Here is a 22,238-nt window from a genome sequence, read left to right as displayed (position 1 = left end):
ATAGTAGACAGATAATAATTTAGTCCTGGCTTTTAACACTTTCAGAGCCCAAGCTTAATCTTGATTTACCGCTTGAATGCCCACCATCCACTTCAATGTTAGCGTTAATAACGCCTAATCTATGTTTTAAATTATGGCTATGTGTCTAATCTGCCCGTCGCTTATCAATGACTCGTTTCCTAGTCAACATTGTCGAAGCGGATTGTTTTTTTATCGGTTCATTTTCGTTTTATAGCATTTTGAAAAGCCCTCGTTTTCAAGGAAAATATAAATATTCCATGATAATCGCCCTTTACTGGAATATTCTAGAATACATGTAATTTGTCTGCCTATTTATGAATCGTTTTCAAATAAACGCTAGATTATCGATAGTATATGTGTACGTATGCACGCTATATAGGCGATCTGAAAAATCTATTCTCTGATTTCCTCAAAGCGATCGCCACACACACACACACACACACACACACACACACACACACACACACACACACACACACACACACACACACACACACACACACACACACACACACACACACACACATAGGGCGAACGCTGAGATCTCAGCGAATACAACTCTGATTATCCCAAGACTTGTAAAATAGATTCCTTACCTCAGATCAGATGTTCTCCAAAAAGATCATTCCAATTCCTGATCGCCATTCCAAAAATCGATCGATTTTATTGATCCAACGCTACATACTGTATTATGTATTCCACACTGTTCTGAGGCTCCACAATGAATCCGATCGGCTGGGGTTACATGCCTGAGAAGTAAAATGTGGATTCCGGATTTTTCTTTTCTCATCCATTTTCATTGAGTCCATTCCAAAAGGGTGCATTACCATCTGGGAGACGATAGGGGCCGGATTTTTCACATCTGAGCTCCTACAGGGGCTGCATACCAATGGGAGACTCGGTTGATGAAATATTAATTCAGATTGCTAATAAAAAAATAAAACGATAATTGTCGTCGTGGGCATTCAGGCATTGGGCTGATAAAACGTCTTATCACGTTTTGGGCATTGAAAGTGTTAATAGAGACTGGAATTAGTTTTTCAAAATGTTCAGCCATACCTGGCTAATATGTGTATGTGTATGTAATATGCTAATATATGACTGTGTGTTTAATCGGGACTCTGCTTTCACATGTTTTTCAAAAGGTTTTACAGCATGTTACGTGTGGGGTGTGTTTGTACCCTGATCAGGTGTTTCCAGTGTGATGTGTAATGTCTAGTTGTAGTTCCCTGTCCTGGTCTTGTAGTTTCCTATCATTTCCCTCCCAGGTGTACCCATTTGTAATCAGCCCAGGTGTGTCCTGTCTCGTCATTCCCTCGTGTATAACTGTTCTGTCCTCCCCTGTGTCTGATGCTGATCCTGTTTGTACAGTCCTGTGTTTTGTTTGTCGTTATTTTATGTTACTCCTTTTGGTTACAATTCCATGGTAAATATAATTAAATATCTTTTTTGGTTACTTTGGCTACCGTTTCCCACAGGAGCCTCCGAAATGCTTAATTAGCTATTGGATTGTGTGGCTGACGGGCCACAGTGTGTCTGGGAATAGATGTCCTGTGTAAGAGAGTTCTTGTGTGTAGTTCTCTTTCTTCCAGCATGGCTGCCTGTAACCATTGTTATCCACTTTAAAAAGAAAATGCCTAATTTAGTTAGGGGTGACAGTGGCTCAGGAGGTAGAGCAGTCGTCTGGTTCCCGGTTTGATTCCCGCTCCTCCCGGGCAGTGTGTCGAAGTGTCCTTGAGCAATCCCTCTGCACCTTGCATGGTCGCCTCCGCCATCGGTGTGTGAATGTGTGAGTGAATGGGTCAAAAGTGAGGAACAAATTGTAAAGCGCTTTGGATAAAAGCTGTTATATAAATGCACCATTTACCATTTATATTATTTGCAGTGATACTACTACTATTAGTAGGGACACTGGAAAACATCATATCACTATTCTACTGTTTACAAGATCCAGTAATAATTTGTTTTTGTATTTTTCATATATCAACACATAGCAACCATTGTTTGCACATACTGTACAACGTATAGCAACCGTTGTCTCTTCTATTGCCAAAATATGTACAAAAGAATGGTTGCTACTGCACGTTACAGGCAGCCATGCTGGAAGAAAGCGAACCACAGTACACAAACATTCTTTGTAAGGCCTCTATTGAGGAAAAGGTCACACTGGTGCTGTGAGCAGGACATTCAGATGACACACACACACACACAGCAAAATCTGAGGCTTCTCTTATCATGTGTCTGAAGATATACAGGATGCTGACCTTTTCCATTTTGTTATTCTGAAACTAAGGTTTAAGGTCTAAGGTGGAGGAAAGGCCATGAGAAGCCTTCATAAAATAAATAAATAAAATAATAGAATAAATAAAATGCGAACTGCCTGAATCCAACACCCGGAATCCCCCCCCCCGTTTTTATCACGTATATACAGTACATCTCTGTCAGAAGATACCTGCATATAATCCTTTATATATATCTACTTATACACCTGCATATAACTCTACATGTATGATAGCATGTACAATAATGCTGTATATACTGTATATATATAGTATCCACATCTGTATCCGCAACTGTAGATACTATATCAACATTATATCTGTACATATCCCTCACCTACTAGTTACGCTGCTGGCCAGTATGACTTACTACGATAGTGTCGTTATACCTGTATCTGTAACGGTTCCAGGGAGGACAATGTAAACAGTGGTCTCCTACCTGGTCTCCTACCTCCCTCTAGTGGCCACCATCAGATGGTTCAGATGGTGCAGGCTATTATGATGAATATAATTAATGTGATTTCATGGTGTGTGTTATTGAATGTCCCTTCCCTTGTGTGATGTGGTTCCCCTGTCTGCTTGTGGTTTTGTAATTTGCTTTTGTGTTTAGTTGGTTGTTGTTGTGTTTTAGACTGGCCTGGCCAGGTGTGGCCAATTGTAATTAGTCGGTGTATGTGTGTTCGGTCTCCTCTGTGTGGTGACATACCTCCGTTTTCCCTTGTTCCTGTCGAGGCCTTTGTACCCTGCAGTGTTGTTGTCTAAGTAAGTGTTCGATAAGTATTTTGTTTTGTTGCCTTTTCTTTTCATGTTCACAGTTTCGTTGTTCCTCAGCGCCAGCTAGGCTGCGCCTGTTTTGTTCTTTTGTAACGTGCCCTTGTTTACCGGCTTGCTCTTCAAATACAAATCATTATTTTCTACTCCCTCGTCTCTGCCTCCTCTCTCATCATCATTGTCCTGCAACATTGGGTTCTACTCTCCTTCCCTCAAAACGATGACAGACTACAAAGGCACCTCCCTCAAACTGAACAGTGACATCTCCTTAGCAAATGATCTCAATACCTTCTATGCAAGGTTTGAGGCTGGTAATAACAACACCAGCCTACAAGCCACGGCAATGGGGGGGGGGGGGTCTGCTGATGGAGACTCAGTGTTCAGGGTAACAGAGCATGAGGTGAGGCGGACCTTTAAAAAAGTGAATATCAGGAAGGCAGCAGGACCGGACGGCATCCCCGGCCGCGTCCTAAAAGTCTGTGCCGACCAACTGGCCCCGGTATTCACTGACATATTTAACCTGTCCTTAGAACATGTCATCCCCACCTGCCTGAAGAAGTCCACTATCATCCCTGTACCTAAAAAATGCAAGCCTGCTTGCCTCAACGACTACCGCCCTGTAGCTCTCACCTCCATAGCCATGAAGTGCTTTGAGAAGCTAGTAAAGGGCTACATCTGCTCCTCCCTCCCCATCAACCTGGACCCCCTGCAATTTGCATACCGCCCCAACAGGTCCATGGAGGACGCCATAGCCCATGTGCTGCACACAGCAGCATCACACCTGGACAAGAGGAAGGGGATCTATGTGAGAATGCTATTCATCGACTACAGCTCGGCATTCAATACCATAGTCCCCTCCAAACTCATAGCCAAGCTCAGCGACCTGGGCTTGAACTATGACCTCTGCCAGTGGGTCTTGGACTTCCTGACGGGCAGACCCCAGGTGGTGAGAGCAGGCAACTGCACCTCCTCATCCATCACCCTCAACATAGGGGCCCCCCAGGGCTGTGTTCTGAGTCCCCTCCTCTACTCCCTGTACACACACGACTGTGTGGCTCAGCGGAGTAACAACACAATCATCAAATTTGCTGACGACACAGTAGTGGTGGGCCTGATCTCTGCAAACGACGAGAGGGCCTACCTGGAAGAGGTCAAGGTCCTGGCGGGATGGTGCCAGGAGAACAGCCTCTCCCTGAACGTCAGCAAAACAAAAGAGATGATTGTAAGTAAGTATTTATAAAGATTGTGGACTTTAGGAGGTCGGGGGTCAAGGACTACAGCCCCCTCAGCATCGATGGGGCACCGGTTGAGAGAGTGAACAGTTTTAAGTACCTCGGAGCTCACATATCCGAGGACTTGACATGGACCACACACATTGACAGTGTTGTGAAGAAGGCACGACAACGCCTCTACTTCCTCAGACGCCTAAGGAAGTTCCAAGTCAGTCAGAAGATCCTTAAGAACTTCTACTCATGTACAATAGAGAGCATCCTGACTGGCAACATCACCTCTTGGTTTGGGAATAGCACTGCACAAGACCGAAGCAGACTACAAAGAGTGACACGTTCAGCCGAACGCACAATTGGAGGGGGGCTCCCCACCCTCCAGAACATTTACAACAAGCGGTGCAGGGGTAAGGCTAAGAGAATCATCAAGGACTCCAGCCACCCGAACAACTGCCTCTTTGAACTGCTGCGGTCAGGCAAGCGATACCGGAGTCTCAAGGCGAGCACAGAAAGACTCAGAAGAAGCTTCTATCCCCAGGCCATCAGGCTGCTCAATGAACAATAAACACTATACAACAACCATCAAATGCACACAGCACACACATCCACACGCACACACTCACTTTAAACAAACAACACACTGCAGCACCCACTCTCCCCACTTTAGATCACCTAAACACACTTTATATTTATTGATAAAGGATTTGCACTACAACTCGTACACCTTACTGTAAATTGTACCTAAATTGTACCTCATCTCATTTCTGCTTTGCACTATAAAGTATTGTATATTAGTACACTGCATAGTATATTGTATATTATATGGTAACTCAGTTACTTCTATTCTGCATCGAACATTGTACATATGTCTATACTGAACACTGTGACCTCTTTTTTTACTTCTAATTTACATGCTATACTATTTTATTTCATACTTATCTTGTCTAGCACAGTCTCTGGAGCATAACAGTAAGAAGCATTTTGTATAAAAGTATTCTGTACTTCTGTATGATAACTATTAAAGAAACTTGAAACTTGAACTACCCCCATTCCTAACATGTATCACTGTACATAATAATGCTACAATGATGTACATCTGATTAGCACTATTACTCAGTAGTAATAATGTATATATTTTATATCCAGTTCAATCACCTGTACATTGTATATTACTATTGCACTTTACTGTTACAGTTGCACTCTGGTTGGATGCCAAACCTCTTTTCATTGTACTGTACTTGTGCTGTATGATGACAATACATTTTAAAAGGATTCTCCGGCCTCCAGCTTCAAAGCTGCAGTGAAGCGAAGCTTGATCAAGTAAATCTCGCTGAACCATGCGCTCATAATACAACACAAGCATATTATGCTCATACAGGATAAAGGCTGACTATATAACTGACTATATAAGGGCGGCTAGGTGGTGCAGTGGGCAAGGCGCTCACCACCAATGCAGGAGACGCTGGGTTTGAGCCCAGCTCTCTGCATTGCTATCAGCTTGGCTGGTCGTTCATACTAATACAATTGGCAGTATTAGGGGGTGGGAAGCTGATGGGTGGGGATCGGACGTTGTGGACAGCGACTCCTACAGGTCGGTTGGTGCGCCTGCGCAGCAGAATCAGGAAGCGACGGGGGCGGCGTGCCCTCCAAACGCAGACCCCCGACGCTGAGAGATCGCGCTGTGCAGGTGAAAAGATGCGACTGCTGCTTCCTCGAGTACCGTACGTGATGTAAGGCTTAGTCCACATTGCAGCCGGCTTGTGGGAGGCATGGCCTAACAGCGTTCGAGACAGGGGAGGGTAGAATTGGACGATACGAAATTGGGATGGGAGAAAAATAGAAAATGGGAGAAAAAGTTGATAAAAAAAATTAAATAACTGACTATATAAATTGTTGGAGCTCCCCCTGGTGGAAGGTGCATAAGATATTGTGCCGGTTGAGGGTGTCCATAATTTATGGTCTATAAATTCTGTTGTTGAATTGCTGGAATGCACGCTGAGGAAGGGCATCTTGCCCGGAATGTCCGTGTAGCGATATATTAAAATTTTTTTTTAATTGGAGCGGTGTCCTAGTCTCTTTTTATGACTATAAAAACATCCAGTTCTGCAAGGCAGAAGAAGGCTTATCCATGACATTCTTTATTCCGTTTCTTTTTTCAAAAATAACGTTTTAAAACTCCCTGAATTGCATGAGCCAATACTGACTAAGGGCAGGAACACATGTTGCATCACTGACATGTATTCATTGTGAAGTAGGAAGGTTCCCGGTGCCAGAGTTGATATTATTCCAAAACAGTGTGCCTTGTTTATGGAGAAGAGCTCATGGGTAGTGTAGCATGTCTTGTATTTTCATCTTAAAGGTGCTAAAAAAAATTATGTCGAGTAATAATACAACATTTAAGAAATAATACACCCACAGAGCTTTTAGAAAGGTGCAGAATAAAAGTATTGCATTTCCCCACCAGATAATTATTGATTAATAAATGTATCATTGATCAAATTGTTATGGGTCCAAAATGAGTGTTGTTGTTGAAGGAAATCACTGGTTTTCATTTGGTTATAATAACATGTAGGTAAAGCACATATCTATATAGATATCAGTTTAAGCATGTATTGTGTGTTAAACTCTGAAACTGTAGAGACATCTTCTCTGTGAGCAGGGCCTGTGGGATAGCCAGGGGTAAGGCGAGCCAGGCACACAGATAAGGGCCCGCGTCCACCTGGCGCATATTTCTAGCTGAAACATGCTGGCAGTGCGCCCGGTAGAATGGGGCGGGGCGCATGCGGTGAGAAAAAGTTCAGAACGTTTCAACTCTCTAGGCTGTATGCGGCCGCATAGAAAAGCTGAAAGGCGGTGAAAAAAAAAGCCGACCGCAGCGCACTTTCCACAGGCATACGCTCCCTCCCCATTGGAATACATTGAAAAAAGACGCGTGCGGTCATAAATGTGAGGCAGGTGGATGCGAGCCCTAAGGCAGCCCAGTACAGGGCTCAAGGTCGACATTCTTGAGATGGCACCGACTTTCAAGTGATGGGGGCAGGGTAGAGCGAGAGAAAGAGAGAGAGAGCGTCCATTTTGTTTAGAAAGACGGCAGTGCCAGGAGGGGGGGGGGGGGGGGGAAGAGAGTTAGAGAAGCATTGCGAGAGAAGGGGAGACTTTAAGACATTAGGCTGGAAGGGGGGATGGGAAAACCATGAGGAAAGACCACGAGGACAGAGCTAGCTCTACAGGCTAACAGAACAGGCTTCGGCTAACAGACCCGCAACCACCGAGCGGGTATCGAGAGATGAATCTAGGTTCATTAGAGTCTACTTTTCATTTTGTACGAGATGCTATGTTTATAAAAATAAACATCCTGCTGATAAAGAGATCACGTTTCCAGTACTTTTCTTCTGTTACAGATGCCTCAACGGGGTAAAACAGTGTGACAGCCAGTAAGATTGCCATCAACAAACAAACAACAAACACAACGCAGAGACTTCACGGAACGGGAGATGACGGGTTGATAAGGGCTGATTACGACGTTTTCGAACATTGTTTACATGTTGCTGAATGTAGCATTAGGCTGTGATCACATTGGACGCCCTTTTGAACACGCCTTTGTCTTTCTTTTCCATTATTTTCAATGGTTTTGAACATGCCTTTGTCTTTCTTTTCCATTGTTTTCAATGGTTTTGAACATGTCTTTGTCTTTCTTTTCTATTGTTTTCAATGGTTCTGTCGCAACAGCCTCACATTTTTGAAGTAGTGTTTTTTCGAGGCTCTCTCAGTTGAAAAAGTTTAAACTTTAGCCGCAGAGAGCACCGTAATGTCCCCTTCTTGTCCACGGATCAAATCAAACAAGGGGAGGGATTACAAATCTGAGGCATCTGAAGAGAAATCGATAGCTGTCGATGTTGAAAACGTATCGATAGTAGCCAACGTTAGCTAGCTATCAATGCTAACGGTAGTAATTTATGTAACTTATGTAACGAGGTAGCAACGGCAATCGGCGGTATCCCTCGTTGCGCCCTGTGCACTTTCGATTCTCTACGTACACCGCCGCACCTCGCGCTTGAGCGCAAGAAGAAGTCCAATCTGATCATAGCATTAAAGGTTCAGTCCTGATTGCAACATGGCTTTGTTTACATCAGTGATGTTCTCTTACCACACATTCCCCACGGACGCAGATGCTGTAGGCGTCTTTGTAGGAGCACCGTGTCCCATCATGCACCAGCTGCTTCATGTACGCCACATCACTCGACTCCTTCGACTGGCAGTACAAGTGGCATCTCTTATTGGCTATAAAGGAGACAGCAGATGATACTGATCACACATGGAAGACAGCAGATGATACCGATTAGACACATGGAAGACAGCAGTGTAATAAATGCTGCTGTTGGGCAAAAACCTTGTATCTACAATTTTGGGTGATTTGAATTATATATATATTTTTAAACTTTTTTACTGTCAAAGTTGATCAAAACAAATGTATTTGTAGAGCCCGAGATCACATGGAATTTCCCCCATGGGCTGTACAAGTCAAGAAGAAACATCACAATAGATCCAGGACAAAAAACACCATAAAATCCATATGTGCAACACTCCCAGACCTACCCCAATGAAGATGAGGAAAGACTCACTAAAAACCTAGCAATAGGGGAAAAAAGCACCACAGGCAGCCTGGAGGAGAGAAACCTTGGATGGGCTGTTCAAAGGGGATCCCCCAACTGGATGTCGGTGATAATATAGTGTTGCTAAGCAATAGATGATAGATGGATAGAGAATAGAAAAGGTGAATAAGTGGTATGTACCGGTATGTATATATTAAGGCTGTCAATCTATACAAATATTTAATCTGATTAATCGCATGATTGTCCATAGTTAATCATGATTAATCGCAAATTAATCGTATATTTTGTATCTGTTCTAAATCTACCTTAATTTGCCCTAGCCTTCTTTTCTGAAGATCCGCCTAAAAATACATACCTAAGTAAATGGAAGATTGCTCCCCTTCTACAAGGTCCATTTGCATGTTCTTGGTATCTAGGGACATCGATGGATCTCATGGAATGTATTCCCAGTGTCAGAAATATTGTGTCTGTTACTAGGCTTGAGTAAATTGTGATGATGACAAAGGAGAATATAAATTATGATTTTTCTTTGCATCTTTGACAGGGAATAACACCATGCTAAAAATAACCAGACATGAAAAACTCGTTCAGCACCTTCTTGAGATCATGTGTAAATCTAAGCAAATGAATAAAGGGAAGATGATTAAACAGAAGATTTTGTAGATACAGTACTGAATTCTGCCATCCAAATATTATTATAGAATATAGAATACCAGGCCTATAAATGACCTTATTATAGCCAACTCGCACATCTATGGATCGGGCCAAATCTCCTCTTTCAAATGGCAGAGTTCAATTTGGATTTAGTATCCCCAAGGCGGCGCAGGAAAAACCGTGAATGAAATCTACTGTATGTACAGTTCCATTCTTATAATGGATATGGCTCCGCCATTTTGGATCAGATTGCAATGGGGATTGTTGCTAACTGTTTACAGAAGGTAGACACACTAACTGCGCTCTAATCTATGCCAATAACGTTCAATTTTGTGATAGGGGAAAAGTCGATTTGTAGCCAAACGGTGCAGTGAAACTTTCCGAAAAGCAATAGCGCTATGACTTGGAGCAAGCCGGTCGTTTTGATACCTTTCACGTGTATGGGAACTCTCTGGCAGGAGTTTTGTTTGCAAAATCGGCAGAATAAAGAAAGAATAAAGAATAGTATAGATTCTAATAGTGTGGGTTGCAACCTCGCTTCGCCAGTCACCCACACTAATAACTAGCGGCACAGTGGTGTAGTGGTTAACACTGTCGCCTCACAGCAAGAAGGTCCAAGGTTCGATTCCCGCTCGGGGCCAGGTTTCCATGATGCCAGGTACCCAGGTGGGGTATTGTTGTGGAAAATGTGTATACGGGGGTGGAGGTAGGAAAGGGGTTAGTCTTGACTAGTTTAATATAGGTCAACTAGCAGGGCTCAAAGACACTAGGGTGACAGTCTGGCTGATGTTCTTAAAACAACCTCAAGATAGGCAGATGGACATTTCAGTACATCATATCGTGTGCTCTAATCTTGTGTCTTTTCTCTCTTACACACATACACACACACACACACACAAACACACACACACACACACACATCTCACTCTCTCTTCGACACACACACACACACACACAGACACACACAGTCGTACAGACATACACACCGACACACACACACACACACATTCCCTGTGTCACAATACACACATACAATACACACACGTCTGTACACAGACGCACACACACACACAGACACACACACACAATACACACATACAATACACACACGTCTGTACACAGACGCACACACACACAGACACACACACACATACACACACACACACACACAAACACACACACACACACACACATCTCACTCTCTCTTCGATGTTCTTAATGTTTTACATCATATCGTGTGTGTACATCATATCTTGTTTATCTCTCTTCGATGTTCTTAATGTTTTTATCTAAATCTATGTTCTTCTTAATGTCTTTATCTCTCTTCGATGTTCTTAATGTTTTTATCTCTCTCCGATGTTAAATCTACGTGTCATCTTAATGTACGTCATGTCATATTTGACATGATATGACACGTCATCATATCTGTCATGTGGGGGCAGGACTGAGAGGGGATTTAGGGGACAAGCAGAGGGATTGAGGGGTAGAGTGTTTTTTGTTCAAGCTGTGGTGATCCTCTGCTCGATCCATAGTTTTTGCTGTTAAGAACTTCTTTTCCTAAATAAATTACCTACTTGTTAAAATTGGAAATATCGTCTCCTGCTGTGTTAAACAACCATCAGCCACAACATTTGGTGACCCTTGACCTGTAGACCGCCCTGCCGGGCCCCCTCACACGGCCAGCTCCGGACCTCTCCCGTAGAAATTCTGGCGGTGTCGACAAACAAACACAGGTGAGCATTTTTGCTTTTGATTAGAATATCCGTAAGAGATTCTGAGGGAGGAATAAGTTGAGCTGACTGTGTGACGAGGTCTGGATGGACGGCTAAAACGAACACAAGTGGTGAGGTGTTTACACTAGGGCGATTCCTCTTTTAACAGGCTATAAGTGCGCCACTAATCAATTTTAATTGCATGTTTTCGACCTCTGGTCAAATTTTTCTCCATCTGTTCAAACTTCTCTCTGACCCCTTTCCCTGATCCCTTTACGACACTCTCCACATACACACATAACTGTGCCTTCTGTCCTCTGTAGATAAGACTCTCAATTTTCAAAACAAAAACCGGTGCCGCTCTGCTGTTATTCAAAACACACTATTACAGCTGGCATTCTCTGTGTCAAACTAATTACGTTTACGGATACACTATTGTTCGTTTTCTTATTGGCTTGTGAAGTTGTTGCTACAGAGAGGCTAGCTGTGATAATATGAGCAGAGAGTAAAAAAAAAAAAAAAAAAACAATTTGGGCAGCGTGAGACGAGACTCTAGCTTGTTTGCACTATTGGGCCCACACACACACACACACATTCCTGTGTCACAGTACACACATACAATACACACACACGTCTGTGCAAAGACACACACACACAGTCACACACACACACACACACACACACACACACACACACACACACAACCACACACACACACACACACAGTCACACACACACACACACACACACACACACACACACACAGACACACACACACACACACACACACACACACAGACACACACACACCGACACACACACACACACATTCCTGTGTCCCGGTAGACAGCGGGTTGTGACGCACACACACACAGTCACACACACACACACACACAGTCACTACACACAGACACACACACACACACACACACACACACACACACAGTCACACACACACACACACACAGACACACACACACACACACACACACAGACACACACACACCGACACACACACACACACACATTCCTGTGTCCCGGTAGACAGCGGGTTGTGACGCACACACACACAGTCACACACACACACACACACAGTCACACACAGACACAAACAGCACACACACACACACACACAGACACACACACACACACACACATTCCTGTGTCCCGGTAGACAGCGGGTTGTGACACACACACACACACACACACACACACAGTCACACACACGCACACACACACAGTCACACACACACACACACACACACACACAGTCACACATACAATACACACATACAATACACACACACCCCCCCATCGCTTGGATCAGAGATCAGGCCCCTGATCTCTCTCTCTCTATCTCTCTCTCTCTCTCTCTCTCTCTCTCTCTCTCTCTCTCTTTCTTTCGTACATGTATAGCGATAGTTGGAAGATAACTCATTCTGGGCGTAGAGCCAGCTAGCAGGTCTGGGCGTTGTGCCAAGAGAGAAAGCTCTCTCTCTCTCTCTCTCTCTCTCTCTCTCTCTCTCTCTCTCTCTCTCTCTCTCTCTCTCTCTCTCTCTCTCTCTCTCTCCTGGGTTTGCTGACCCCTGTTGGTGGGCCAAGGTGTAGCATACAGACTCATCACATCTCTTTCTCTCTTGGGTTTGCTGACCCCTGGTGGTAGAAAACACACACACACACACCGACATACATACATACACACACACACACACACACACACACACAGTCACACACACACACACACACACACACACACACACACAGTCACACACACACACACACACAACCACACACACACACACACACAGTCACACACACGCACACATACACAGTCACACACACATACACACACACAGTCACACACACGCACACACACACAGTCACACACACACACACACACACACAGCCACACATACAATACACACACACAGTCACACACACGCACACACACACAGTCACACACACGCACACACACACAGTCACACACACACACACACACACACACAGTCACACACACACACACACACACACACACACAGTCACACACACACACACACACAGACACACACACACACACACACACACACACACACAGACACACACACACCGACACACACACCAAATACACACACATTCCTGTGTCCCGGTAGACAGCGGGTTGTGACGCACACACACACAGTCACACACACACAGTCACACACACACACACACACAATCACACACAAACACACACACACACCGACATACACACATACACACACACACACACACAGACACACACACCGACATACACACACACACACACACACACACAGTCACACACAGACACACACACACCGAGTTGTAGTAGCGTTGTAGTTGTAGATCTAGGTTAACTGTGTCCTGGAGTAGTAGATCCAGGTTAACTGTGTCCTGGAGTGGTAGTTGTAGAGTAGTAGTAGTAGTAGATCTAGGTTAACTGTGTCCTGGAGTGGTAGTTGTAGAGTAGTAGTAGCTGTAGATCTAGGTTAACTGTGTCCTGGAGTGGTAGTTGTAGAGTAGTAGTAGCTGTAGATCTAGGTTAACTGTGTCCTGGAGTGGTAGTTGTAGAGTAGTAGTAGCTGAAGTACAACCACACACACACACACACACAACACAATAAACACACATACACACTAAACAACGATGCATACAGCAGAGGACATACTGTTAGACCGGAACCCGCTCATAAAGAACCTAATTCTCAAGGTTGGTGTCCGGTGGCAGAGGCGTACAAAGGCCGGGGACACAAAATGGCCTTCCGGAGGTACTTTTGATCTCGACGTATGCGAAGAGATGAATGTAATGATTCGTAACCACAAGCCAGGCGACAGCAGCAAAAAGAGGTTGAAAAAGAGGACAGAAGAGTTGGGGGTAATGAAGCTCTACGCCCAGAAGGGGAGAGCATACAGGCAGGAAGCTTTAGCGCTAAATCAGAGAGAGACGGATATAGGGAAACCAACATCCCCACCTTATGTCACGCAATTGCCGGTGGGCACTGTGACAATAAGAGGAGAATATGAGGAGACGGAATTAGGGACCCCCGCTAGGTCAGAAACCCCCGCTAGGTCAGAAACCCCCGCTAGGTCAGAAACCTCCGCTAGATCAGAGACCTCCCTTAGGCGAGATACCCCCCCCAAACTGACCCCGCAGGATCTCTATCCGAAAGTCCTGGCGGCATATGGCGAGACAGTACGTCGGAAGTTGTATGATGCAGAGGAAGAGGAGGTAGAGAACCTGGGCAGGCAGAGGGAGGGAGTCTGGAAGAAGATAGAGGAAGAGGCCCGTCAAAATATGGCACAGCAGACATCAGGGAAACACGGGGCGTGTGGCCACACCAAACTGTTGACTGATGAGGAAGATGAGAACGACACGAAACCAGCACAGGAAAAAGGAAACATTACAGGAACCCTGACTTTCGCCCCTACATTCCTGGGAAGTGTGACAAGTACAGGCCAGTTTCCCCTGCTAATAAAGGGGAACGATATCTTTCACATGCCATGGTCACCTCTAGACATCGATGGCATAATAGCAAGACTACCGGACCTTTCAGAAGGAGCCTCCAGGTGGATCACGCAGTTTGAGGAAAATACGTCATCTTTTCTGCTAGCAGTGGGTGACGTCAAATCCCTGTTGACGCGCTTGCTAGGAATTGGTGCCTGCCGGGACATCATGGGTGATACATCGATGCGAGTGGCATGCGACACGCAGGCCCATGATGGAGACATATTCAACGCGCATAGAGCGGCGTTGTGGTACAAACTCAGGAATCAATATCCATCACGTATTAATCCGGCAAAACTGGCGGGCAACCCCATAATGGAGACGGAAGGGCCTGGCACCTATGTGAACAAAATACTGAAGGAGTGGAGAGGTGAGCTAGGACACAACCCAGAAATTGACCCGTTGCAGAGAGCGATGTTTAGAGAAAGTGTGATGAGAGGGCTTCCAGAGGTGGTTAAGAATAGACTGGAAGACGTGGTGGGGTTAATGGACATGACTTATCCTTTGTTCTGTGCACATGTAACACATAGTGTGGAGAAGCAAAGGGCTCAGGAGCAGAAAGTCAGGGATCAGGATAGAAATGACTCAAGGAAGTTAACTCAGCAACAACTGCAGCCCCAAAGGAGGTTGCAGGCAGTAATGGTGTCATCTGCTACCTCTCCACCCATGCAGGACCAGGGACCCCCGCCTGCACCTCAGGTAGTGAGAAGCTATGGCTATAGTTCACAGAACCAGGCGTCCAGGCGGCAGGCAGGGAATGGGCAATCAGGCCCACGGTTTACACAGGGACCGGGGAACGAACAACAGTTTCCCCGTTTCCACTGTTGGAACTGCGGCATGCAGGGACACAGGGAAATGAGATGTAGGCAACCATACCGTCCCGGCTCGGAGTATGGAAGACCCGTGCGCCAGGGGGAGTCACAAGGGCCCCACGACCAGGGGGAGACAGGAGGGCCCCGAAACCAGGGGGGTAATCACTAGGGGTGCCCAGAGAATGCGACGGGGGGAAATCAAATGATTGTGGTTTCCAAGGGAGCTGAGCAAGAACCTATTCTGCAGGTCCTAGTGGAGGGCAAATTAACAGAGATGATGGCAGACACTGGAGCAGGTTTTTCCTGCATAAAGCAAAAATACGCCGCTCACTTACCCCAGTCTGGACAGTATGTTCGGACGGTCGGATTCTCGGGAAAAACACAATTAATACCCACATCAGATCCAATCTCTATGACGTATAACAACAAGACCATAACAATACCTGTATTAATTTCGGACAGCACCCCGCGCAATCTCTTGGGACGAGATGCAATGTGTAAACTAGGCTGTAAAATCCTATGTACGCCTGAGGGGATTCAAATTGAACAAGACGTGTACCAAATGATGCTACAAGGGACGGGGGAGAAAGAGGCCACTGTGTTCTGGCTGGGCAACATAGATGCAGAGCTGCAAAGGGTCTGTGACCCCTGGGAGCCATTTCTGAAAACCCAACTGCCTCAGTCTAGACAAACAAACATGGAGGCACATTGCACACTACAATATTTGACGAATAGTGACCTAGTTAGGAACAAGGCATGGTTGCAGGGACAGCCCGAGCAGGTGCAGATTAACTCATCTACGATAATTGTAGGGAGACAGGGCGCGGCGTTGAGGGTTAACACGGGTAAGTATCTACGGGAACAACATAGACTAAGAGACGCCGCCCCACACATCACTCTGAGAATAAATCCTGGTTACGAATCCGAACATCTAGGTTCAATGATACAGGAATCCGAGACTCAAAGGTGGGTCTCCACGGAATCTCCGCTAATTTGGAACAGCGCAGATGGGAGTTTCATAAAAATAATGATTTCCTTTTCAGTTTTGGCAAAACCGCAAGTAATCAGATTACCAGGAGACCCTTGCGTTATTCCAGAGGCGGATGCTTTGCTGGAACAGGACATGTTGGCGCGCACCCCGGAACGGTTGTGGTCAAAACACGACACAGATGTGGGTCTAATATTGTCGGCACAGCCAGTGAAGGTCAGGTTAAAGAAGGGTTGTAGACCACCCTTTATCAGACAGTATACAATGAAGCCAGAGTCGGAGGAAGCTATATCACATCAGATTGAGGGACTGTTAAAGGGGGGAGTGCTCGTCCCTTTCAAATCCAGATGTAATACACCTATCCACCCAGTGCTAAAGGCGGACAGGGCTAGGTACAGACTGGTACACGATTTGAGGGCGGTGAACGACGTGGTGTCTGGACCAGAGGCGGAAGTCGCTAATCCACACACCCTCCTGACAAACATCCCGAGTAGCTCGCAGTACTATACGGTCATTGATCTCACGCAGGCATTCTTCAGTGTTCCATTGGAAAAAGAGTCTCAGTATCTGTTTGCTTTTACCCACAGGGGGAAACAATACTCTTACACCCGGTTGCCACAAGGGTTCGCGCACTCGCCGCATTACTTCTCGAAGGCGCTCAAGGAAGACTTGCAAGGAGTGTGCGACACACTACTCAGCACGGTTTTACTGTATGCAGATGACATTCTAATCTGCTCGGATACACGTCAGCAGTGCCATGAGGACTCCATCAAAGTTTTGAGTGGATTGGCCGTGGGAGGCCACAAGGCATCCCGTTCAAAACTGCAGTACTGCCAGCCAAAAGTTGAGTACTTGTCTCGCGTCATTCAAAAGGGCATAAAAAACATCTCACCCACGCAACTCGAAGCTGTATCCAAGGCACCTAGGCCATTGACGGTCCGACAGATGATGACGTTTTTAGGGATGACTGGGTACAGCTCTGAGTGGGTGGAGGACTATACGATAGCGACAGCGCCGTTGAGGATGATGATAAAAGAGGCGGGTACAGACAAGCTTCGCGCTCCCTTGACATGGACCGAGGAGGGGGAGGACGCGTTCATAAACATTAAGCGTCTGTTGTTACAGGCCCCTGCCCTGGCGCTGCCGGATTATGAGAAGTGTTTCCACCTATTCGTCTCACATAGAGCGCAGCATGCGACAGCTGTCCTGACTCAAACACAGGGGGTGAGTGGGAAAAAACAACCGATAGCATATTACTCTAGAGCTCTTTCGCCGGTAGAGCAGGGTCTGCCACCTTGTTATCAGGCCCTGGCCGCAGCACATTTGATGTATGAGAAGGCAACGGCCGTGACAATGGGATATGACATTTGCATTTGGACACATCACAAATTGGCAAACTTGATTGAAAGAGGCAAATTTGTTCTGACCAGCCAACGGCAACAGGCTTACATGAGGCTCCTGCAGTACTCGGACGTTACGATAAAAACATGCCACGGCAGTAACCCGGCGGATCTGGTACCACTCCCGAGCGAGGGTCAACCGCATGAGTGCGAGGTGGAGGTACAGGCTTTCGTGAAACTCCGTCCTGATTTGGGAGTCGACCCGCTCGCGATAGCAGAACTCTCACTTTTTGTGGATGGGTCCTGCTATCGGGAGGGGGAAAATTTAAGGTCAGGATACGCCGTCGTACAGTGCAAACCTAACGGAGAAACACTAACAAGAAAGGCCGGACAATGCATGCAACCATGTTCGGCCCAGCTTGCAGAACTAATAGCACTAACAGAAGCATGCATAATAGCTAAAGATCGCACAGTTAACATCTTTACAGACTCTGCGTATGCGCATGGCGTATGCCACCTATTCGCGGCCATTTGGAAGGCAAGAGGCTTTAAGAAATCGGACGGCTCACCGATCCTTCACCACAAGCAGGTTGTGGCGCTTATTCAGGCTGTAAAGTTGCCCAAAAGCATTGCTATCGTAAAGTGCCAGGCACACAGAAAAGACCTGTCCTTTGTGACGACGGGAAACAACGCGGCGGACGAGGCCGCGAAGGCGGCGGCTGCGGTGCCGTCCACGGCTGTTCTGATGTTTGCGGCCGAACTGACGACTGAGGTAACTGAGGATAATTTGAGTGATCTTCAGGACTCAGCCACGCAGGCCGAGAAACAGTCGTGGACGGAGAGGGGGGCTGTAAGGGGGGCAGATGGTATGTGGATGAGTCATAACGGTTTGATAGTCGCCTCCATCGATCTTCTGTCCTTGGTGATACCTGAGGCTCATGGTGTTGATCACTGTGGAAGAGCAGAGACCCTGAAACGAATCACGAAAATGGGATTTTGGTCCCCAAAGCTTCAGGCACAAATTGACGTTACACTAGCCAGGTGTTTAACATGCTTACAGGGCAATGTGCGCAAAGGAGTACCGACAGTGGCGGCTTACACACCCCTCCCTGAGGGACCATTCAGACATCTGATTATGGACTATACAGATATGATAACGCCAGTGCAGGGCAAACGATACCTCCTGGTAGTAGAGGACTGCTTTAGTCGCTGGATTGAGGCCATTCCATCTAAACACAAGAACGCGGACACAGTGATCAAGTTCCTGTGTCGCGAGGTCATTCCGAGATTTGGAATTCCCACGATATTACAAAGCGATAATGGCCGCGAGTTCATCGACAAGGTGGTTAAAGGGCTGATGCAGAAATTAGGTATAAGACAGCGCCTTTCCTGTGTCTATAGTCCCGGGTCGCAGGGGAAGGTGGAAAGGGCCAATCTGGTCATTAAAAACAAACTGTTGAAAATCTGTATGCAAACTAAGCTTAACTGGATTGATGCTTTGCCACTTGCTCTGATGGCTATTAGAAGCAGCGTAAACCGCCAAACACCGCATGAAATGCTTACAGGCCGCAGCATGCCAGCACCGCCATTTAGACACCTGGCTAGGGGCCCGGCATTAGATATTTTTGAGCAAGATCTGAAAAAATATCTTCAGCAAGTGACTAAAATACATGAAGCTGTGTTTCGACAGGAGCAGAGAAAGGAGAAAAAGGGGGTGAAGGAGGCGGAGAAGGAAGCCACCAAACCGAGACTGATCCCTGGGGACCTGGTCTTCGTAAAGGTCCACAAGAGAAAGTGGTCATCACCCCGGAGAGAGGGCCCGTACGAGGTGATCCGATCGACTGGAACGGCAGTCCAAGTCAAAGGATCAGCGACCTGGTTCCACTTCAATCACTGCATAAAGGCCAGCGGCGATCTCTTGGGGGATACAATCGATCGCAGTTATGCAGAACCCGACAAGGAGGGTCCGAGACGGCAACTGGAAGGTGCAGTGCCTGCTGATGCTCCCGCAGATGTTGGCAGCAGTGTGCGGACGGTCGGCCGGGCACAACGACGTCATTGAGAACCGTCACGGTCGACCCGTCCTTGAGGATGACGGGTTTGAGTGGGTAGGAGTCCCACGGGGTCCCGCTCAGGCTCAAGTACCGGCAGGCTTTCATGACCAGGCTCAGAATCAGGCGCCCCCTCTGCCCTCCATCGAGGAAGGGGGGGAGAAGATAAGACTACAACCAAAAGGGGTGTTTCCCGTAGGACCGCAAGGGCATGTTTTTGATTTTGACCATTCCCCCGTTACAGGCGGGGATACTTACCATTATACTAACGAGGATCGGGTTGTGGGGGTAGATAGGAGGGTTGAGCCTGTCCCGAACCAATCACAGGGGACAGGGGTGAGGGGAAAAAGGGAGGTCAAGGACACTGAGTCGGAAGAGGTGGGGGGACAGGATATGTTCCAGAGGACAGCCGGAACGTTGAGGGACTCAGTGGGCTCACTCTGGGCCAGGTTGAGGGGTTTGCTTCCTTCCGGGGAACAAGATGGGGGCGACTATGACTATGACGAGGAAGACCCGGAGGCTGACCCGATGTATAGGGCGGCTTTAGGGAATGAGTGGTTTAAGTGGGTCCAGTACACGAGCGCGCAGAATCAGATAGAGGATTGTTATGTCTGCTCCAAGGCACGTCCGGATAGGCTGCTGGTGAAGGGCACGAAGTTCAGTTGGGCTCAGTGTGACAGGGACGCAGAGGCATGGGAGGGGCCCCATAATAGTCGCCCTTGGTGCGAGGCAGAGTGTTTGGGGTTTCTCGGCTCTAGTCGTTTTAAGGCGGCAGGAAACGTCACGGATTAGGGAGGGGATTAGGCACCCCGAACCTCTAGTCCGTAACAGGCGGCAGTGGGCTCGCAAGAGTCTGGGCGCACGTTAAACACATACTATAGTGCTGGGGAGTTACTGAAGGCCCTTGTGCGTAACGAGGTATGAAATAACATACCACTGTGGCACCGCCTAGTCGGCCCAGGAAACGTCGCACGTAAGTTGGTGTGGGCACTGGGTGGTACGTGGGCGACAGTCCACACCTAGGAGCAGGGCGGTGCACCGTAGGGGGCACAGCTCCTGCCGTAAACAGGCAAGGCTGGCGAAAACGGTCAATATTTCCATGCCCGGAGCAAGCGGGGTGGGGACAAGACCGTCGGTTTCTAAGCTGAGTGGCTGATAGATACTACGGACAGTTAGCCGCTTGGGGTCCTGACTTGATGACGGACTATGAGGTCGCTATCGACTGGGTCGCCAGCCGGTTGGGAGAGCGTTATGACCCTGTTTATAGTCACAGACACGCGGGATGTGGGACCGTGAGTGACTGGACAACAGTGGCATGAATGCACCTGGCTCAATGTACAGTCAGGCCACAGTAACCTTACTAACCGATACAGGGTTAGTAGGCGAGTTGTGCTTCTGTGATCAGCAGGTTTGAAAAGAACCACTGGGAAGCAGAAGGGTAAGGGGTGTCAATTCAGAGGAATCTGGATTGTCTCTCCTAAGGTTGGAAAGGGACCCAGCCTTAAACTGCACCTGAAGGTAAAATAAGGGGACTGCTTCCGTTCATGAGAGGAGACCTTACCGCCGGAAGTGGAGACCTGCATCTCTGTTGGGGGAGAGGGGCCGACGTCGGACAAGGCAGTCCTAAGAAAGGAGCTGGTTGTTGCGTCGTAGCGGACTGCCTAAACCTTACGGGGAGAGGTGCATCTAAGTAGGGGAAGGAGTGCATCCGAACGGGAGGAGGGTACTCTTAACTGGAAGGAGGTTAAAAGGGTCAAAGCGTTCAAGGATGTCACTATGCGGGAACGTTGTAGGAAATTGGATGTACGTGTGCAGGGGGTAGCGACGGGGTTGCCAATACCCAGAGGTGTCAAACTATGGCTGACCAAGGATTTCGAGTGCTTGCAAAAGGAGGGGACCCGGGACGTAGGGGAGGTGGCAGAGGGGCGGTGCACTACTATTTGGAGCATCACGACTAACTGCACGAAAGAAGGAAAGTGTGGACACGGGGTCGTGTTAAAGGGAGTGGATACCAACCCACGGCCTGTAGCTTGCCCTTTTCATGTCCAGGATATGGCACTGGCGGACCAATACTGGCTCTGCGGCGGTAGGAGGTTGAGGAATACACTTCCTTTAGATTGGTCAGGTAGATGTGCCCGGGTTCAGGCGATCATGCCAATGGTGGTCCTACCATTATCAGTGACGGAAGGACCTTCTGAGTCTCCTATCTCTCGAACGAAGCGTAGCTACAAGGCAGACCCAAGGGTGTA

At 47.1% G+C, this 22,238-nt stretch overlaps 1 protein-coding gene across 1 annotated transcript in view; it reads right to left on the bottom strand.

Annotated features, from left to right (window-relative positions):
* adamts3 (ADAM metallopeptidase with thrombospondin type 1 motif, 3) overlaps positions 1-22,238 on the bottom strand; it is a gene marked incomplete at its 3' end in the record, with an annotated part of 357,741 nt that overhangs the window by 61,882 nt on the left and 273,621 nt on the right. Inside the window, exon 14 of the mRNA XM_084307667.1 lies at positions 8,445-8,578. Within this exon, the coding sequence (XP_084163793.1) occupies positions 8,445-8,578 (134 nt within the window). The remainder of the gene's footprint in view (positions 1-8,444; positions 8,579-22,238) is intronic.

Source organism: Notolepis coatsorum (assembly GCF_963971535.1).
Source record: "Notolepis coatsorum genome assembly, chromosome: 2".
NCBI lineage: Eukaryota > Metazoa > Chordata > Actinopteri > Aulopiformes > Paralepididae > Notolepis > Notolepis coatsorum.
Note: the sequence above shows the minus strand (reverse complement) of the source record. Positions and strands in the feature narration are given on the sequence as shown.